General features: G+C 44.0%; 1 protein-coding gene across 4 annotated transcripts in view; it reads left to right on the forward strand.

The window, feature by feature from the left end:
* The first annotated feature begins 17,375 nt into the window (after positions 1-17,375).
* The window catches only part of ELL2 (elongation factor for RNA polymerase II 2), an 84,902-nt gene continuing 81,617 nt past the window's right edge, over positions 17,376-20,660 (forward strand). For 3 of the 4 annotated variants that reach the window (XR_009452619.1, XM_059694061.1, XM_059694060.1), the window contains exon 1: positions 17,376-17,684. Coding sequence is in view for 3 of the 4 variants with exons in the window: in XM_059694061.1 (XP_059550044.1) it covers positions 17,538-17,684 (147 nt within the window). In the remaining variant the exon portion in view is untranslated. The remainder of the gene's footprint in view (positions 17,685-20,660) is intronic. The other variant, XM_059694058.1, reaches the window with a different exon arrangement.

The following is a 20,660-nucleotide window of genomic DNA, read 5'->3' on the forward strand; positions in this document are numbered from 1 at the left end:
AAACCCGGGGTGTACTTGGTACCAGAACTCTGGACGCAGACCAGCCACCACGAGCGCCCGGCAGCCTCATGGAGACCTTTGCTACTGTTCGCAGCACCACGGTATTATACCAGCGCGGGACATTGTTCCTAAAAAGTCCGTGATCTGTGAGTAGCTCCCCTCGTCATCTCTATACTGGATTTCTTCTGTTGCCAATAAAACATTAGTATTGATTATCACTTGCTGGCAGTATCTAATTGCCAGCCACAAATGTTGGACCCACTCGCATTACTCAGTTTCGGCCTCAGAGCTTTGATTGATATCAGGACCGCTTCCCTGCAATACATTCAGTCTTCAAGGGAATGTTTCTTGTCTGCCCAGTCATTCCGACTGAATTTTAGGTCATTTACTCGAACCGTCACAGAGCAACTAGCATATAATATCCTTGTTCATGAACAATTTGGGAAGGATCCTATGCTCTTAAAAAGCCGGCTACATCGCCCACGTGCATCCTGTCAATCATGGTCTGCATTTCCCAGCCCTCCAACAAAACCCCGAACACATTACAAAACATAAGGCTTCGACCGGCAGGGAAAGTTTCGTAAGTGGAATATCAGACACGGTTAAAGTCAACAAATCACTGGCGCATACCTTCCATCGGGGCCTGCGCCTGGATGTGAGGTTCCCGCCTCGGCGGTTTGACTCCAGCGGCTCCGCCCGAGGAGCCGGCTCCGGGGCTCCGGGGGCTCCAGCAGAGCGGGCGGCGCGGGTGCACACGGCTCGGCTCGTCTTCGGAGGCCTCTTCCCGCCAGACCCACCGCCCCCCAACTCGGACTCCTGTGTAAGCACACCCCTTCCTCTCCCTTCAAGCTTATTCTGCCTGGAAAACAAATTATGCTGGAATACACTCTATACCACCTTTGGTGTGTGTTGCAAATTTTAAAAGTAGTGCATGCTCACTGTTAAAAAAAAATATTCACATAAACCTGAAATATATGAAGGTAAAAGTGGAAGTTCACCCCTCTCTTAATGCATTAGCCACCCAGCGCACTTCTCAGGGGTGACCACTGTTAAAAGTGTGAAAAGCAATAAAGACAAACCTCCTTTAAAATGGAGGCGGGAGGCGAGGAGAGAGAACTCTCCAGCCCACGCCATTCAGTGCAGACCCTGACAGGAAGTGAGTGCCTTGCATCTCTGGTAGGAGGTGATACTACTTTACTATCTCAGCCGGAGGAAGAAAAGATTCCTCCTTACCAGTAACAGCCCAGCCAATGGGAGACTGCCATAGTTCAGCCAATGAAAAGTCACTATGCTGGGGTCCAACCCCAGCAGGTCCAGGGGTCCCCAAAGGTGTGGACGGAGTCGGCGAAGAAGGAAGGACACGGAGACAGCGTTCAGTTGATCAGCAGCCTAGCCAGGATCTCCAGCCAGGATCTCCAGCCAAGTTCTGGTCTGGATCTCCAGCGAAGTTCTGCTGTTTATTGTCTTGTTACATCCGTATTTATACCAGTTGATTTTAATCCTGTCAATTTCTATTGCAAAGGTTAGGGCGTTTCTTATCTCCATTCCAGGGAGTAAAGATTATGTAGCTTAAGCTTGATTGTTTGTAGTTAAAGTGATTAACTACCCGCCTGGCACTTAGTTAAGAAGTTTTATCCCCTCCCTGACTTCAGGGGAAAAATCCCTACCTGGGGAAACAACCTTTCTCAGAGAGGTTACCTTGGTTAAAACACACAGCGCTAAGGGGAGCAAACATATTAAGAACAGTATGCTATATACGCCAGGTCCCTTGAAACATATGCTGTGCAGATGTTTCTTTCCTACAGCGACTGTGTCAAGCAGCAAGGATGGACCAGCTTCCGGCATCACTATACTTGGAACTTTCAGATTCCTCCAATAAACTCTAGGTTTACAACAGCCCCTCCCAAGTCCATAAAAGAGTTCCCAGGCTTTTGTTTCTTTGGATTTGCAAGTGGTTCCTCATCTTATTGCATGTCCTGCATTACAACTCCTTGTTCCCAAGTAAACCCATTTTTCTGGAGAATTATCTGGCTGTATATTTGTCTAAACTCAACAAAAGTTTTATGAGTATCATCCCAGAATCCCCCAAACATGTAAATATCTACACTGATAAAAGAGAAGCATGCAAATTGGTGTCACTTCACTACACCCACCAGCCAATCAGGGTGAGTGTGCAAATTAACCCAATAAAGATGGCGGTTAATTTGCATATGCAGGCAAGGAGCGAAGACTGAAGACAGAGTATAAGGAAGCCAAGCGCTGCAGAAGGGAGTGAAGCAGTGGAGAAGGGAGGGAGCCAAGGCAGTGGAGATGGGAGTGGAGCCGAGGCAGCGGACAAGGAAGGGAGCAAGGCAGTAGAGAAGGGCCTTCTCTGCTTCGCTTTGGCTGCAGGAAGTCCTATTCTTGCAGGAATAGGCCCAAGGAAGCCCTATTCTTGCAGGAATCTTCCTGCACCGGGCCTCTAGTCCTATATAATAAAAGCCTAATATGCTAAATGTCTGGTTGTCCGGTCGGCCATTCAACCAATCAATGTGTAATATGCTAATGATATGCTAAGGCTGCTCAACCTCTTGCTATGACATGCATTGACCACCAGGGACCAGACGCTCCGACTGGTAGGTTAGCTTGCTGCTGAGCTCCAGCTGATCAGGACTGAACGAGACAGGCCAGACAGGCCCTGGAGCCCTCCCATGGTCCCTCTCTGGCTGGCCAATCTCCCACATCCCTCCCCGGCCCCAATCGTGCACTGGTAGGGTCCCCTGGCCTGGCCTGCACCCTCTCACAATCCGGATGAAGGGACCGCCCCCACCCACCCCTGAGTGCATGAATTTTGTGCACAGGGCCTCTAGTATATACATAATTATCACACATGTACACACATGTATTCATATACAAATTTTGAGATAGTATTTTAAGGTAACACATGATTATGAAGAAAATTCAAATAATTCAATATTCACATACAGTTTTTGTGAGGGTATTTGAAAATAAAGTTAACACATGGTTATAGAGAAAACACAAATTTTCGTAAAATACAAATTATAAAATCTAAAGTGAAATCTTCCTTACCCCATATTCCCACCACCTAAAAATGATAACAAATGCCCAAAGATCTTTTGTATATATGTGTGTAAAATTGTAAAATTGGCTATGAATGCAGAGATTATATATATACTTAATCCTATATAATAAAAGCCTAATATGAAAATTGTCCCCTCGGGTGGTCGTTTGACCACTTGCTATGACATGTGCTGACCACCAGGGGGTGGCACAGAACATGGCAAGTGTCAGCAACATGGCGCTGGCAGCGGGCAGCAGTGGAGGTGCTGTCAGTGGGCCCTGATGACAGCAGGACCACAGCAGGATGGTGGAGCAGGTGAACGGGCGGTGCCAGGCCAAGGTGGATGTGAGCGGGGGCCTGATGGCCACGCCGATCACCCTGCAGATGGTGACCAGCAGTGGCGGTGGGGGCGGGGCCACCATCCAGCTCCCAGGCGCTGAGGGAACCAGGCAGGGGGGGACCCAGCCCCAATGAATTGCTCCGCAGGTGGAATGGTGGAGCAGGTGAAGGGGCGGCACCAGGCTATGGCAGGGTGCCAGGTGTGGCTGCAGGGCTGCAAGGCTGGGGGCGTGAGTTGGGGCTACAAGCCTGGAGGCACAAGCTGGGGCCTGATCCTTGCAGGCCACCCCAAGGGACCCACCCATGCATGAATTTGTGCACCGGGCCTCTAGTGCAGTTATAAAATGGTAGTTTTTATTTTGAAATCTAATATATATCAGTACACATAGATAAGTGTCCAAAACAACAAAGTGAACTCTATGGCCATCACCACCTACCCTCCCTCTCAAAGATTTTCATTATCCTGACTTTTAATCAATTATTTGTTTGTTTAATTTTACTGCCTAAGCATACGTCACTAAGCACTATAACTTTTCCTGGTTTTAGATTTTCAATAAATGGAGTCATATCATATGTATTCTTCTGTGTCTGGCTTCTTTAATTTGCAATCTTTTTTTTTTTTAGCTTAATACATCTTGGGCATCTTAGTCAATATATATGGAATTACCTCATCCTTTTAATTCCATAATATAAAATTGAACAAAAGTCCTGATAAATAACCAAATTATTTTTACTTGGTCATTATGAATAATGTTGTAAAAGAACATCTTAGGCATTCATCTTTATAAGTCAATTTTTTTTAAATTTAAAATGTAATCCTACTGCTAAGGCAAAATGAAGTGGCATGTTAATTATTTCAGAAGTCTCGAACAAAATTCAGTTTCAATACAACAAAATTTTAACAAATGATGTTCCCATCTTCTAAATTTTACTTTGCTTAAAGACAAGAAGACAACTTTAGTTGTGTCACCACTGGGGACTGATGGGTACATGGGAGTCTATGTACTATTTTTATAATTTCCTGTGAGTCTATAATTATTTACAAATAAAATTGGGGGGGGTGGTTTTTGGTTTTTTGTTTTGTTTTTTTTTTGAGGGGGAAGATGGGGATGTGGAAAGGTGGTTCCAAAACCACCTTTGACATCAGCTGGGAACTTGATAGAAATGTAGAATCTCAGGTCCCATCCCAGATCTAAATTAGAATTGGCATTTTAACAAGAACTTTAACAAGGTGATTCATATGCACATTAAAGTTTATAAGCATTGCTATACAAGAAGCCAAAATGATATTCAAGTATTTTTTATTCTTTCAAAAAGACAGTTTCTTCATTTTCTTGTCAGAAAGGTTTTTCCTGAGGCTCAGGGCCTAATTCATTAGTATGCAGTTAGTTCAGCCACACTGGGTACTGGACCAAAAGACTCTCCTCCCGCAGTGAGGTTTAATAGTCTGTCTTGAAATTCTTAATTTTATTTTTGCCTTTGTGTTTTTTAAGTGAAGTTCTATGAGACCATGGAGCATGCACTAGGAACTTCACGCCTCAGCTTATCTAATAGCCCACTTCCCTGACTCACTGGGATGGGGTTCTAAGCTGCCCTAACCCTTTGGGACCCCGCAGCCTCCTCTGGTAATTGCTGTTGACCTTCAGCAGAGGTCTGTGCATAGACAGAAGGGTTGCTGTTGCTCCCTGAGACATCTCAGGGCAAGGTTTGACAGCACCCATTCTTGTCCCAGACTGGCAGCACTATGGGGTGCTTACAGGTGACTGGTGGGTGGAGAAGAGCTTCTTACCCACCTCCAATACAAGTACTTAGCACATTCTGGCATGGAGGTTGCACTACCCGCAGAGGGCCCCTCTTCCACTGTGGGTTCCCATGGGCACTGGGCCTAGGGAAGCCTGGCATGATTTCTCCATCTCTTGCCAGGACATGAGTTTGCCTAGAGGCTGGTGGAAGGGGAACCCAGTAGCTGGTGGTTGGCCTATGTGCTTAGTCACAGGATAGAGCCCTGTGACACACTGCATTTGTCGGGGAAGTGTGACCATGCCTGAGGACACAAAACATTAAACAGCAAATAAAAATGCCATTACAGATTGAAAGACTGTGGAAGACAGGAAACACTTTATATTTTAATTTTCTTGGTCTTTAAATAAGGGGCTCCACATTTTCATTTTGTGCTTGGCCTGGCAAATTATGTAGTCAGTGTTTCAGAGGCCACTGGGAATCAAAAGGTGAACTTCTAACACCCTGATGAAAGAAATGTTTAACATCTCTGCCAATGGTGAACTCTAATGGGTACTGAAAGCAGCCTTCATTACAAGATGGTTTCAGGAATCCTTCAGCAACATAAGGTTTGCTTGTCCCTCTCTTTATAGACTTTCCACCTTGGAAAATATAAGCCTGCACCAAGCATTGTCAGTACAAATCTCTGAATTCTTTCTGTTTATACCTATCTTCTAAACTTTTAAAAAGATATAATCAGCAGTAACTCTTCCCACTTTTAAAATTTAAAATTCCTGAGTGGCAGAACATTAAAAAAAAAAAAAAGTGAGACTTTGGAATAAGTCTGGGAAGAAAGAGAAAGAATTTAAAGTTTTAGGAACTATGTTTATATTCCTACTAGAGGCCTGGTGCACGAAATTCATGCGCAGGTGGAGTCCCTAGGCCTGGCCGGTGATCAGGGCCCCTTCTTGCACCCGCCTTGGCCTGGTGCCACCCACTCACCTGCTCCACCATCCCACCACGGTCCCGCTCTCATCAGGGCCCACCGGGGCTGGCAGCACCTCCACTGCCACCTGCTGCTAGCACTGTATCGCCGACGCCACCACATTCCACACCGCCCACTGGTGGTCAGCACATGTTTAACTCCCAGTCGGTTGAACTCCCACCCGTGGGGACAATTTGCATATTAGCCTTTTATTATATAGGATGTATTTAGCTCTTCCTTAATCCATTCCTACACTAATTATTCATTGAGCCACTCCCCAAAAGATTACTGGTGAACTTAATCCAATTTTCTCTGAAGCAATTTTGAGGTCTTACACTTTTTCTATATTTTAAATCTCTGCCTTTTTCAACTCTTTACCATAAATAATTTATTATTGAATAAAAAATTACAGATTATTTATTATTCATTGCTTGTTTCTCTACCTTGATTAATGTCAATCATCCTTTTATTTACATCCTTTATCTTGAACTTATCAATATTTAGCTTATGTCATGTATAACTGAGGAGAAAGCAAAAGTGTAAAAGTTATTTTGTCTTACAAGGTGCTCTCAGTGAGTTTAATGGGATAAATGCAAAGTTTTATCTGTACTACGACCCCATTTTAATCTCATTAATACATAGGATGTCCCCCAAAAAATGTATACACTCACTTTGAATAATTATAAAGGCAGTGTTTATTAAAATACATTTCAAAATTGAGCTATCAGCTGTTAAAGTGTATATTCCTTTTTAGGGGGACATCCTGTATATAATTGTGGCCAAAAGGAGCTAATACATAAAGTTCTTAGTAATGGTTGTTTTAGGGAATGGAATTATAGGTGATTTGTTTACTTCTGTTTCTCTATACTTTCCCAGTTTGTCCGCAGTGAATATTAAGGGGACATTAGCAACATTACATGATAAGGCCCTAATGCTTCTGATACTTATTATTCTTTAATATGAACTACTTGGATTTTTTTCAGAAATGTAAATATATACATACATACATATAATTTCAGAAAGGAAGGGAGAGGGATAGATAGAAACATCAATGATGAGAGAATCACGGATCGGCTGCCTCTTACACGCCCCCCACTAGGGATGGAGCCCACAACTGGGGTGTGCCCTTGACTGGAATCGAACCTGGGATCCTTAGTCTGCAGGTCAACGCTCTATCCACTGAGCCAAACCGGCTAGGACTAATTTGATCTTTTGGATACTGCTACCAGTTCACTGACAGGACTAATGAAGCCAAGTGTGAACTTCCCACATTTAAGGGGTGTTAATTCATTCAATAGCCCAATTAAGTAACTACCTGATAACTCAATTCATTAGAACATATCAGATTCAAAACACATGCAATTAATTTAGGGGACATTAGCAACATTACATGATAGGGCCCTAATGCTTCTGATACTCATTATTCTTTAATATGAACTACTTGGATTTTTTTCAGAAATGTAAATATATACATACATACATATAATTTCAGAAAGGAAGGGAGAGGGATAGATAGAAACATCTGGGCTGTGTAGGATCAGGAAACAAATTACAGAAGCAAAAGAAAGGTCCTCTGAGCTCGGGAGAGAGAATGGCTAAGGTAAAGAGCCTGAGGGAAAGAAGGGGAAGGGAAAGGCGAGAGCTTACTCCCCAGAGGGAGAGCTCTAGAGTTTTTAATATACTGAAGCCTGAGCCCCACCCAGATCAATTTAATTAGAATGTTAGGGTGGGGCTTGGGCATGGTATCTACTTTATGTATTAGTCACCATTCGGAGTGCCTTTACATATGGTAAATCATTTAATTCTATACCTCATGACATAAGTACTATTATTTTCTACATTTTACCTGTAAGGAATTGAGGCTTATTGAGGTAAGTTGAAGTGGCAGATCTAGGATCACACCAGGCTGCATCACAGCCTGTATAATGCTAAACAATCTCACAACCCTTCAAACCATCATTCCAGAGCCTGGAGCACTGCCATACAATTCTTGGTCCTGCAGGATTCTACTGGACAAGATACAGCCAGAAATAAATAATGCAGAGATTGCAGACTGGTTTTAGGGAGAGCTAAAGGCACCAATGCAAATTGGAGAGATGACAGAAATCTTATAAGATAGCCTGAAATTATTAAAATTAAGATAGCATGGTCAGGCTGGTGATGATAAGGTCATGCTATCATTTGTTGAATGCTATTTTATAGAAAAGAAAACTAAGGCACAGAGAGGTTAAGTAACTTGCCCAGGGCCACACAACTAGTAAATGACAGGACAAAGATCTGAATTGAGGAAATGTGACAGCCAAACCTATGCAACTGGAAAATAGGGAATGAGAAAAGGCATCTGCCAACTTGACAATCAAATTCCCCAATCTTTATTTAGGTCAAGTCAACGTAAGAAACGTCCAAGCCTGTAGAGAATTTTTATACATTTATTTGAGCCAAACTGATGATATATGCCAGGGAGCAAGATCTCAAATGCTCCAGAGAATAACAGTTATGTACTTTATGCATTTGAAATTAGGAAGGAACTAAAGAAAATTACATGAGCATAGGAGAAATGGAGGTGAGGATCAGATTACAGGGTACTTAAGGTTATGTGCTTTATGCTTTAGAAGGAGGGGTCTGAAAGGGGGCATTTCAACAGTATGTTAACCTAGGTGCACAAATGGGGCTTTCTTAAGACAAAAATAAGCCTTTTATAAAGAAGTTATATGCCTGGGGCATGACTACCCACCAGGACCAGTTCCATTAGGAATTTATGATCAAATCACTCTGAGTTTACCTTCCATAGGACCCCTTTTGTTGTCCACAATCAATTATGCAAAATAAAGCTGTTTTCCTAAAGAAGCTGAATTTTATTAGTATAATCTTATGGTGATTAAAAATGCATATTAGTGATATAGAAATAGCTGACAATTAAGTGACAGAGTTAAAGTAGAAGCAAGATGAGATTTAAAAATTAGGTAAGTGGCCCTGGCAGGGTGGCTCAGTTGGTTGGAGCATCATCCTGTATATCAAAAGGTTTTGGGCTTGATTCCCAATCAGGGCACATACCTAGTATGTGAATTAGATCCTGGTTGGGACACATATGGGAGATAACTGGTCTATGTTTCTCTCTCACATCAATGTTTCTCTCGTTCTCTCTCAAATCAATAAACATATCCTCAGGTGAGGATTAAAAAAAAATTAGATAAGTAATGAGATTGGATGTTCTTTAAAGTACCTTCCAACTCTGGCAGAATCGATGAATGTCTTTGCTTTGTCAAGTTTTGCTTTGAAAAGTTAGAGAAGTTTCATAAGGTACATACATGAACCCAAGCATAAGACTTCCAAGGAGGGAAAAATAACCTCTGCCCTAGCTTGTGTAGGCTCAGTTGGTTGTGTGTTATCCTGCGCACTGAAAGGTTGTCAGCTCGATTCCCGGTCAGGGCTCATGACTAGGTTGTGGGCTTGATCCCTGGTAGGGTGCGTGCAGGAGGCAGCTGATTAATGTTTCTTTTTCCCTCTTTTTTCCTCTCTCTCTAAAAATTTAAAAGTAATCTGTCTTGGGTGTTCTAATTCTGCAAGCTGCAGAACTTTGTCTGAACTTGAACACTAGGTCAGTTCATCTTATTTCCTTTGTTCCATATAGGAAGACCAATTGACATCCTATCATTTTCATTTATGGAGCTGCTCTGAGTCCAGAAACTAGAAACGCTCCATCTTACCTAAGTATCAACAAAAAGGAGGAGGAACTCTTGTCCAAAATAAATTTAAGCTATTGGTGTGGACAGATGGAAACATGCAATGCTAGGTCTACAGAATACCTGAAGGAGAATCTGGATTTGATTATCTGCATTTGATGGGATTTTTAGATTACATTTAAAAGTGGGTCATAAGTGCCTGCCTAAATTAGAGGAGGACTCTAGGGACTCCTGTTGTCTTAGAGAGAAATCTCTTAAGAAATCGCCTTTGGGACACAGGTGTCTTGTCCTCAGAAAGGAAACTGCCCTTTGAAGATTACAGGCAACAATTTCTATCTTGTTTCCAATATGACCAGAATGGGATGAAGCCACAGGATTAGACACCCCCTGGCTATTGTCAAGGGATCAATTATAGCTAACTTAATGGGATCCTGAGTAACATCATTAAGGGCACAGCAGGCTATAAATGATTATAAAGAACTTTGCAAAATTCCCCAGGTATCTATGCCTGGTCTACCTCCCTTATCTAATACCATCTGTGGATGCATAGATGACCTGGAAATGGAAATTGTGTAACTAATAACTTCTAATTGAAAGAAATCTAACTTAAGTCTCTGTATACTGCTCATTACATATATATCTTAGTTAAATACCTTTGGTATCTGAACTATTTATTGCTAACCTCTTTGGAACTCTGAAGCTCAATCATTATTAGGTTTTATAACACCTACTTGCACTAAGTGAAATAGTATTTTAAAAATTCAGTTGAGAGACAACAGTTTTTGTTTGGAGAATTCTGCAACTTCTTTAGAGATGACTCAGGGTGTGAAGTGACATTGTTATTAAAATGCAGATGCTTGGCCATTCACTACTTAGACCAACTAAATCCAAACCTTTTAGGGCTGAAGCCCAGGGACCTATATTTTAACAAGCTCCCCAGGGGATTCTTATGTACTTTAGAGAACTTCTGTGCTAGAATATCACAAACCCAAACCTAAAAATTACTTGTTACTACCAAATGTTATAAAATGTTCAACTTCTGCCCGGCTGGCATGGTTCAGTGAGCATTGACCTATGAACCAGGAGGTCATGGTTCTATTCCTGGTCAGGGCACATGCCCAAGTTGCAGGCTTAATCCCCAGTGGAGGGTGTGCAGGAGGCAGTTGATTAATGATTCTCTCTCATCACTGATGTATCTATCTCTCCCTCTTTCTATGAAATCAATAAAAAAATCAATAGAAATATTTAAATTTTTTTCTTATATTGTTCTTTCTAGTGTATTTATTGACTGATTGGCACAAAAACTTTTCCTGATAGTTGCAAACTTCTTTGATCTCCTAACAGATAGTCTGCTTTTTTAAAAAAAATATTTTATTGATTTTTTTACAGAGAGGGAGGGAGAAGGATAGAGAGCCAGAAACATCGATGAGAGAGAAACATCGATCAGTTGCCTCCTGCACACCTCCCGCTGAGGATGTGCCCACAACCAAGGTACATGCCCTTGACTAAAATCGAACCCAGGACCCTTCAGTCCGCAGGCCGACGCTATCCACTGAGCAAAACCAGTTAGGGCCAGATATTCTGCTTTGAAGTAATATTTATAAGTCTATCTGAACTAACATCTAACATAATTGCAAAAAAAAGGGGGGTGGGGACAAGGTGAAATTGGCTTAACAGCCCAAGAGAAAGACCATATCCTTAAGGTATAGGAGGTGAGGCTATCCTCTCAGGTGCTCGAGAATGCTTCACCGTATCCAAAATGGAACAAGTCATACATATTTTGGTCAGAGAATATTTCAGCTTATAAAACTATTAAAGAATTGGTATTACAGGAACTTTTTTTTTTAGAAGTTTCCATGCATATTTGTTTTTCAGGAAGAAGTAACAGCCAGTACAAACACTTGATGAAAACAATATTTATATATCTAACTGAGCTGACACAGACACTGGAAATTGGAACATACTGGTTAAAAATGAAAAGTGCTATTGCTGAAGCACTAGAAATCTTCCATAAAGGAAATTCGCCCAATCAGACACAATTTGGGCTGGCTCTATTAGCATCACTTCTCAAAAGGCAGAAATCTGAAGAGGGATGAATCATAACAGCTCTAGTTAAATGCCATAGCTCACAGGGATCCCTTTCTACCTAGAGCTATGGCCCATTCTGAGTTTATAATCACTATGTAATTTGAATAAAGATAGAAGACATTAAAATTGTTGAGAAATAATACATTTGCTTGGATAAGAAGATTGAAAAGGAAATTGACTAGACTGCCATAGAGAACTTGTTTCTACCAGAGATGTTTAAAGTTATGTAATTCTACTCTAAAGCTACAATAATCATGACAATGTGTAGTATTAGTGAAAGGATAGACACAAAAATCTTCTATGTTCATGTGTGATATATTTATTCTCCACTTTTTGCCATATCATATTTTAGAAACCATGTTATAAAGTGAGTGGTACTTTCCCATGGGAACAACTACTCATTATCAAATAAATCATAAACAACATGCAATAAAAGCAAAGTTACAACAACTGTAAACCCTTATAATTTAAAATGATATGGACGTTTTCAAGTGGGCATTTCTGACTGTATATTTGTTATATCAAGCATTCTAATATATCACAAATTATCTATGCCACCTATAAAAATAAAATTAGCTTTCCTAAATATCACTAAAGTCAATATGCTAGCTATAATAAACCAATGCTGAATGGATCATTTTATTCACCTTATTATTATTTAATTGTACATCTGATGTTTGTGTAGAGGAAGTGATTCAAATGACTTTAGTCTGGCTTTCAACACCAACAATAAAACCAACTCCCAAGCTGCCCAAAAAGGTAGAACCAATAATTTCCTCTTTATTAATTTTACTGTGACAACCTGACATGTTCAGTATACTAGTAATTTCTCAGAACTTAGAGCCATGTTCAAAGATAGAAGGGCTACATGGGGGAAAGGAAATCTTAGGATCTGACTACACTCTGTTACTTACCAATTGGGTGATATGCAGCCTCTCTGAGCCTCATTTACCTCAAAGGTAAACTGAGTACAAAACAATGGCTACTTCACAGAGAGAACATTCAAGGAGACATGTGACTTGATTGCTTTTAAACTGCAAAACCCCATAAAGAATAAGCTATTATTAATTACCAATATTGTTCTTGATATTGGAGTTTGACCCACTATTAGTCTATTTAAAAGTGAAAAGCTGAAAAGACCACTTTGCCCCCTTTAGTCTTTCTACCTTCTCAGTTTATTCAGAAATACATGTGCTCCTTTTCAGTACAAAACAACATGAAAATAAAAAAAGTTCTGAGGTCACTCTTTACCATTCTTCTCATTCTCAGAGTTTGTTTGACACTTTTCAAGGCACTTTGCAATATGCTAAAAAGCCATAAAAACAATTATATGGGAGAAAAGGCCGCTTTGGTCACTATATTGTGCAATTCTGTAGACAGGACATTTTTTCAAGCTTTTCAAATTACTGTGGTGGACTCATAGATACAGAGAATAGATTGAGGGTCCCCAGATGGGAGGGAGGTTGGGGGGATGGGTGAAGAAGATAAAAAGGATTAAGAAATACAAATGACCAATTATAAATATAGTCACGGAGATGTAAAGTACAGCATAGGGAATACAGTCAATAATATTGTCATAATCATGTATAATGTCCTGTCTTAATGGGATGATTACTTCATAAGGTATAGAAATGTCTAACCATTATGTTGTACTGATATAATATTGTACGTCAACTGTAATTGTAAAAGAAAAGAAACCTTAAAGGGGAAAACAAAAGGGGGGGGGGGGATTTGAACTGGAGGTAGGAGAATATCAGGAGGATGGAGGGTGCTCTACTTACTTCCAGATCACATTATTTGAAATGAACCAGACTGCTCCAAAGAGGGGGAAAGCACTTTGGAGATTAAAGAGTATAGAGGTGGAAGTCTAAGGGTAGGATAGTTTCCCCCAAGATTTGAAAGGGGCAGAAACTGCCAATCCCAGGAGCTGAAAGGACTTGGTGTACCTGAAAACCACTGAGTCCTTCAAACATCTCCAGTTCACTGTCCTTTCAGCACCTTCTGTTTTTGTGGCATTGTGTATGGCCTCCTTCAATCAATTTGGGTACCTAATGGCCTCTGAAGGTATCTGAATTGGTGACCTCAGCTCCAAAGGACAAGTGAGAAATGGTCAATAAGTATGTAGCAACCAGGAATGAGGGGTGGCCCAGCATTTGAAGGCCAGCAAAGGCCTGGATGTTCACACATCCTCCTGCCTGCATTGTATACTAAACATCAGAGATGGGACAGGCTCTGCATCGGATTACTTGCTTTTTGCTTGTTCCTTGCATTGAATTACTATGTAAGACATATTTTTCTGTTATTAAATCCAAATAGTAGCCACTCAGTTAATATAGTGACTAGAAGGACACTTAAACAGCTGATTTAGACTCTATCTCTATCTCTCCTGGTTGCAGTAAGTTGTGTAGAATGAAAATGAATGGAGGAAACATTCAAATTAGAGTCAGGAAACTATGAAGGGAGAGTTCTGAACACTCGTGGAAACTTACATAGCCAGCAAGATGAAAGATTTCTTCCCTGCTTGCTTCAGCATCAGTAAATGCTCTCCAGTTGCTGCTAATAAAAAACTGCCACAACCTCAAATTCTCCTTTTTCACCAATAGGCTCCTGTTCAAAACAACTCTTCCTAATTTGAAACCCAATAAAAGCTGACCTCCCTTATCTCTTTGTACTTGCCTATGGTTCCCTTAGTTTGTAGGTCCCAAATCGCAATTCCTCTGCTATCCTCAAATAAACTCAGTTGCTACTTGAATAACCTTTGCTATTTAAATTTAAAGTTTGACAGCTAGTTGTTTTAAAATTAATGGTGTCTCAATTTCCTCATTCAAAAAATGAATGGGCTCACTTAGAATGACCATTAAGATCATTTTTAGTTGGCCTCTCCCATCTATGCCAACTCCACTTATCTAGAATCTACGCTGCACTTGAGAGATGTTTAAGTTTCACCACCTCCAAAAAACCTCTCCAGACTTCTCCTTTCTTTGAATTTTTGAGCTTATCACCATTACCACCCATATTAGCATTTATTAATTATCTACTTGCTTTGCTTTGAGTATGTTCATTCATTTGCTATAGCAAACAGAAAATTCCTTTAAATAAAAGACTATGTCATTTTAAAAAAGACTATATCATTTAATTTTTAACCCCCTTCCCCCACAGCATTTTACAATTAATTGGCATTCAATAATTATTTGTTAATTATTTAAACTGAATACAGAAAATATCTACAACATGGCGAACTTCCCAAACAGCAACATTCATTAGCCCTCTCAGAAGGAATTATCCTTGTATCACAACTTGTCCATCTGATTCAGGCAGTTATAATGAGTACTACGCAACACTACATGGTCATTGCTTCCTTCCGTAGTGGAAAAGCTCAAAAGAGGAAAACTACAAACAATAACCGACTACAATAATTTATTACCCATTGAAAGATTGTTACCCCTAAAATAGGGGATGACATGAGAAAATTTCTTCTACTACAATTAAGAAAATAAAATCAATTACTAGAAAGTGACTGCAGGTCAGACATTTGAAAACTGCAGTGAAAACCACCCTTGCTCCTCCCCCACCCCGGATGTCCTCAGAAGTTCTGAGAAAGAGTAGGCCATATTAAGATGCCCTGTGGGAGGGGATTTACCCACCCTCACAGGAAAAGCAGTGGGATACAGGTTTTACTTGTTCTGGTCAAACTCCTCCCCCTGACAAATAATTAAGGCTTTAGATTTGTCAAAGTAAATACTTGCCTACCAAAGTAAAGCAAACACAGGAAAAAAATTCTAGTATAAACTTATTTTTAAATTTTTTTCTGATTCCCTTAATTTCTCTATTCAATGAATTTAAGATCATTAACACTCTAGTAAACTAAATTAACAAGTGCTAATCTTGTCTTCACAGCTAGCCAATTCTAGTGGTTTGACATTAAGTCAATTTTTAAAATGCTCTCCTGTGATGTGCCCAACAGTTATTAGAGGTGTTTTCCACATAACCCATACTCTATAAAAGAAGAATTAGTTCTGTAATTCATACTGTATGCGTACAATTCTTGAGCTTCTGAATCAAGAGGTAGTGTACCTGTGGGCTGAGGAAGGAACTTATACAGGTGCGGGGGCGGGGACTGGGGCGGTAAATCATGAAAAATTCCCACTTGGACCTTTTTGGAAAATCTAGCCCTATCCAATTTAAAAGGACGGGAAATACTGCCTGTAAATTTTCCTGGGGAATCCCTGTAAAACGCAACAAGGTTTTACAAACTGAGAGAAACAACAAGCGTCCCAGTATATATATATATATATATATATATTTTTTAGAAGTCATCTTTAAAAACTGCTTTTCAACATTTTCAAGCCTTTCCGCGGTTTGTTTTCTATCGGGTGTTTCTGATCGCCCAGTTAATGCCTCCTGCTGCCGGGGAAGCCTGTGGGTCCGTCCGCGCACGCACAGCCTCCAGAGGGCTCCTCGTTAGTTCCTCCCCTCGCCACGCCCGCACGCGGAGCGGCGCGAGGAATGGAAACTATGCCCGGCCTCCGCACAGCCTCACACCCCCATCTTCCCGACTTCACCCCAGTAGCTGAAACCCCAGCTAGGTTTGCCCACATCCCCGTCAGATAAAATGGACAGGACTCCAAACCGGATCAGAGAGGTGTCGATGTTTCCTTTGATTTAGGTGGAGGCTAGTTCTCCTCTCCCAGGGTCCTTTAAAGGAGGGAACCACCCCAGCCAAGAACACCCCCCGCCCCCCGAGAAAAGGCGCACACAACCCCGCCCCCACGGCGAGCTCCAGAGGAACGGGACGTGTTCCTATGGGATCCCAAGCGGGCACGGCGTGGGAAAGCCACGAAGTTCCATTTTCTGTAACGCTATACCCACCACACCAAAGGCATTTAAACCTTAGTCATGATATTGTACTGAAGCTGTCCCACACAATCTAATACAAACCTAAGGTGTAGGGTCGACTCTCGAATTTCAAGTTTAGGGTGAAAACACTAAGGAGGCGTCCCCCCCCCCTCCCCAATTCCATCCGCTCAACAGCGCTAAACCGAGTTTTGAGGAGCAGCCCTCCAGTGACCCCGCCTACTGCATCCTCCCGCAATCTCCCGTACACACGCCCCAATCTCCAAACGCTTCCCGCGGCCGTCGGGGGACGAAGTCCCCACTCGGACACACATTTGGGGTTGAGGGCCCTCCTCTCTCAGGACTCCGACTCCAGGTAAACAGACCCGGCTACTTGGACACCCAATTGGCAAGGGACCCCCCATCCAGCCTGCCCAATCGTGGCCGGGGAGCCTAGACAACCAGACGTGACGTCAGATGTGATTAAGTTTGCGCGTCACCTCGACGTCAGCCTCTCACCTCTTGGATGTCCCGTCCTGCGAGCAAAACTCCAGCGACTTTGGGCTCCGCCCCTGTGAGGGCGGCGGCCAATGAGGGCGGCTCTGCGGGGAACCGGGCCAGTGAGACGAGCTGGGGGCGGGGCCCGGGGCAGGAGGTGGGGCGGCGGCGGCGGTGGCAGCCCGAGGTCTCGCTGCGCGCAGTCTATGACAGTACGTCAGCCGCGGGATGGCCGTAGCTGTGGCGGCGGCTGCAGAAGCCCGAGCAGCCGCGGCCGCAGTGGAGACTAGAGCCGGAGCGGCGTCGGCGGCGGCACCCCAGGGAGTTTAAGATGGCGGCAGGGGGGGCGGCGGGCCTGCGGGAAGAGCAGCGCTATGGACTGTCGTGCGGACGGCTGGGGCAGGACAACATCACCGTCTTGCATGTGAAGCTCACCGAGACGGCGATCCGGGCGCTCGAGACCTACCAGAGCCACAAGGTGAGCTGGCCCGGCTCAGGGAGAGAGAGGGAGAGGGCGCCCCCCACAGCCTGGCCGCGCCATCCCCCGCCCCCGGGACCCGTCGCGGGACTGGGGGCGCTGTGACTCGCCGGCGCGGCCGTCAGCGCCCGTGGCCGCAGGGCCGGGCAGGGTCGCAGAAGACGCCGTCCTGGGCCAGCCGGGCGCTGGGGCGCCGAGAGGCAGGCGGGCGGGCGGCCCCTGGCGGCGGGGCCGAGGCAACCGCTGCTCTACTTTGGCTGCGCCGCCGCTGCGGGACTTTCCGACGGCGCCCGCGGGTTTCCTGGCTTTTTCTGTCCCAGGGAGGGAGAGAGGGACCAGGAGTCGAGTGAGGAAACCACGTTGCTGACGGCTGGTGGGGGTGGGGGTGGGGGTGGGGGTGGGTTGGGGGGGGATGTTGGGGGAGGGCGGGTGCAGCGTACCGGTGATGAACTCCCGAGGATCCGCGGGCACAAGCCGTCTGCGTTTGCGGGTAACGGGCACCGTAGACCCGCAGAGACGGACCTAGGCGGCCCGCTTATGGAGCTGGGGCACACCTTGTACTCGCAGGGACTTGGGGACAGAGGCGCTTCGTGTACGGCGGGGCACACCGTGTACTCGCAGAGATGGGGGCACAGGCACTCCGCATATGGGGGGGGGGGGACGCTTCGCGTACTCTCAAAGGCTGGGACACAGGCGCTCCGCGTACGAGTGAGGAGGGGGACACATTCGTGCCCCGCACTCCCAGGGACTTGGGGACAAGGCGCTTTGGGTTCCCGAGACGCACGAACACCGCGATCCAGGGAGCTACACACCCAGCGCTCTCCCAGGAGCTAGGCACCGGTTACGGGGACAGATTGGTGGAGGCTCCTCGTACCAGGAAGATGCCCCGCATCTCCGGGAGGTGGGAGGAAGGGGGGAAGGGGGCTCAAGGACGTAGAGACATGGAACGAGGTTAAGGGTGGGGGGAGGATATACTGCATCCAGTGTCTTACCCCGCACCGCGCTTCCGTACACAACTCGAGTACAGCGAAGGCTCTTGTAGACACACACACGCTGCAATTGGAGTACAAACCTCACGTTAAAAAAAAAAAAAGTGAGGGACAGAGAAGAGACACTGCAATCTGGGTGCATGGAGAAGCCGTTTATGGACATGTGTGGATGAGGGAGACCGGAGTGGACACATCGCCTAAGGGGAGGTATCTACCATATGTGGACGGGTAATATTTACTCCAAGAGGAGAGCCAGTTGGAGAGAGATATAACTCACAGAGCAGCCTAACAAATAGCTCAGTCCGTATCAAGGAAACACGCTCTAATTAACTGATGTCATAAAACAGGCACAGAGGGACACTCAGATGCAGACTCAGTTATTCAGATAAAAGTGGAAATTTAACATCTGTTGAGCTCCCACTAGTGCCAGGCACTTTAAATGCATACAAGGAAGACAGAGGTGGAGAGCCACAGGAGGTGTGACCCTGGTTCACGGGGACATGTGAACCTGAGCCAAGGGAGACTCACATTCAGGGAGGCCCCCTACATAAACATGCACACAGCGGGAGGTATTCGATTGTGCACTGCTTGGGGAGTGAGTACATGAACTCACAGGACAGTGTAGGTGTAAACATCAGGAGAGAGAGCGGTGAGCATGGTCTCAGGAGGGCACTCACAGAATTGAGTGGACACATGATGCTCACATCAGGGCACATATGTTACCCTCCAGAGAGGCATATAACGAGAAACACTCAGACTTGAGAGGGGAGGGAGGAGTGCGAGCAGAGGGACAAAGCTACCTTTACCATGAAATCCCAGGGAAACTGTCTCACGTATGGCTGAGAGGTCAGTGTACACCCAGCAATAGGAATGCAATGAGAGACAAGAAATACAATACTGCATGTGTTAGTTAGACAGGTGCACCTGCAGGGAAGAGACCAGCACCAGCATGGAGTGTGGAGGCCCATATGGGGGAAGCCAGATAGGCAGGCTGAGGGACAGAGGCAGACAGGAGAGAGAAACTCAGCCCTGCAAGATGGAGATAAGCTTGCCTGTTCCAAGGGGAGGACGTGGGAAGGAATGACAGTGGGAAGAAGGTAGGTCAGGGGATGTAAAGAGAAAAACACAAAGGCGGGAGACAAAGCCAGCGGGAAGAGGCTAACCTCCAGTCAGAAACAGATCCAGGGAGCAAAGAAAGACTGACACACAGGGTGGAGAGGCATCTTTGGGGACAGTAGATCAACTTTGGGAGAACAGCAGGTAAACTGTGCAGTCGATTACAGCACGATTGACAGACATTATACACTTGGCAAGGATGAGGCGCAGGAGGAGGCCCATAGGGGAAAGGGATGGAAAGTGAGGTGACTGACAGGCCCTCAATGCTCACTGATATGTATGACCACTGAGGCCCAGGACGCGGGTGAGAATGTTAATTCTTAATGGTTGAAAAGTAGGAAGAGACTGGAGAAAAAGAAATGAGGGACCCTTCAGGTGACTGTCACCCTGTTGGTACTATTGCAGGGTCCTCTGGCACATTCAGATAATAGTTGCCAGCATTAGGCTTCAGGCTGAGCTTTTATCAACCAGTGGAAGGATACTTATTTGGTATTTTACACCTTCCACACTTATCAGAAGTAGGGCTCTTGACTTTAAATTGTAGCTGCTGTTTGGAAATATGTTGGCATGTGTTAGGTAATTGGGAAGAAGTTTCTGGTGGTCAAGCCTATTCTCTCTGGGGGGAAATGACTTTAATTTCTTACATAAAACTACCCCTATTATTCCTGTGTTTGGAAAGGTGCATAATGCTTGACAAGTGGCCTCCGAGTGGCTTTGGCCTGTACAAGATTATTACTATTACTCCTCCTCTTCTAATGACTTTCTAAGAGCCAGAAATTTCAACATGTTAATTTCCTAAATTAAGCATCAGAGAGTTATTTTTATCCAGATTATTTTTGTCCATTGGATTTTGTATTCTAAATTAATCCAC

Source organism: Myotis daubentonii, chromosome 4, assembly GCF_963259705.1.
Source record: "Myotis daubentonii chromosome 4, mMyoDau2.1, whole genome shotgun sequence".
In the NCBI taxonomy this organism is placed as follows: domain Eukaryota; kingdom Metazoa; phylum Chordata; class Mammalia; order Chiroptera; family Vespertilionidae; genus Myotis; species Myotis daubentonii.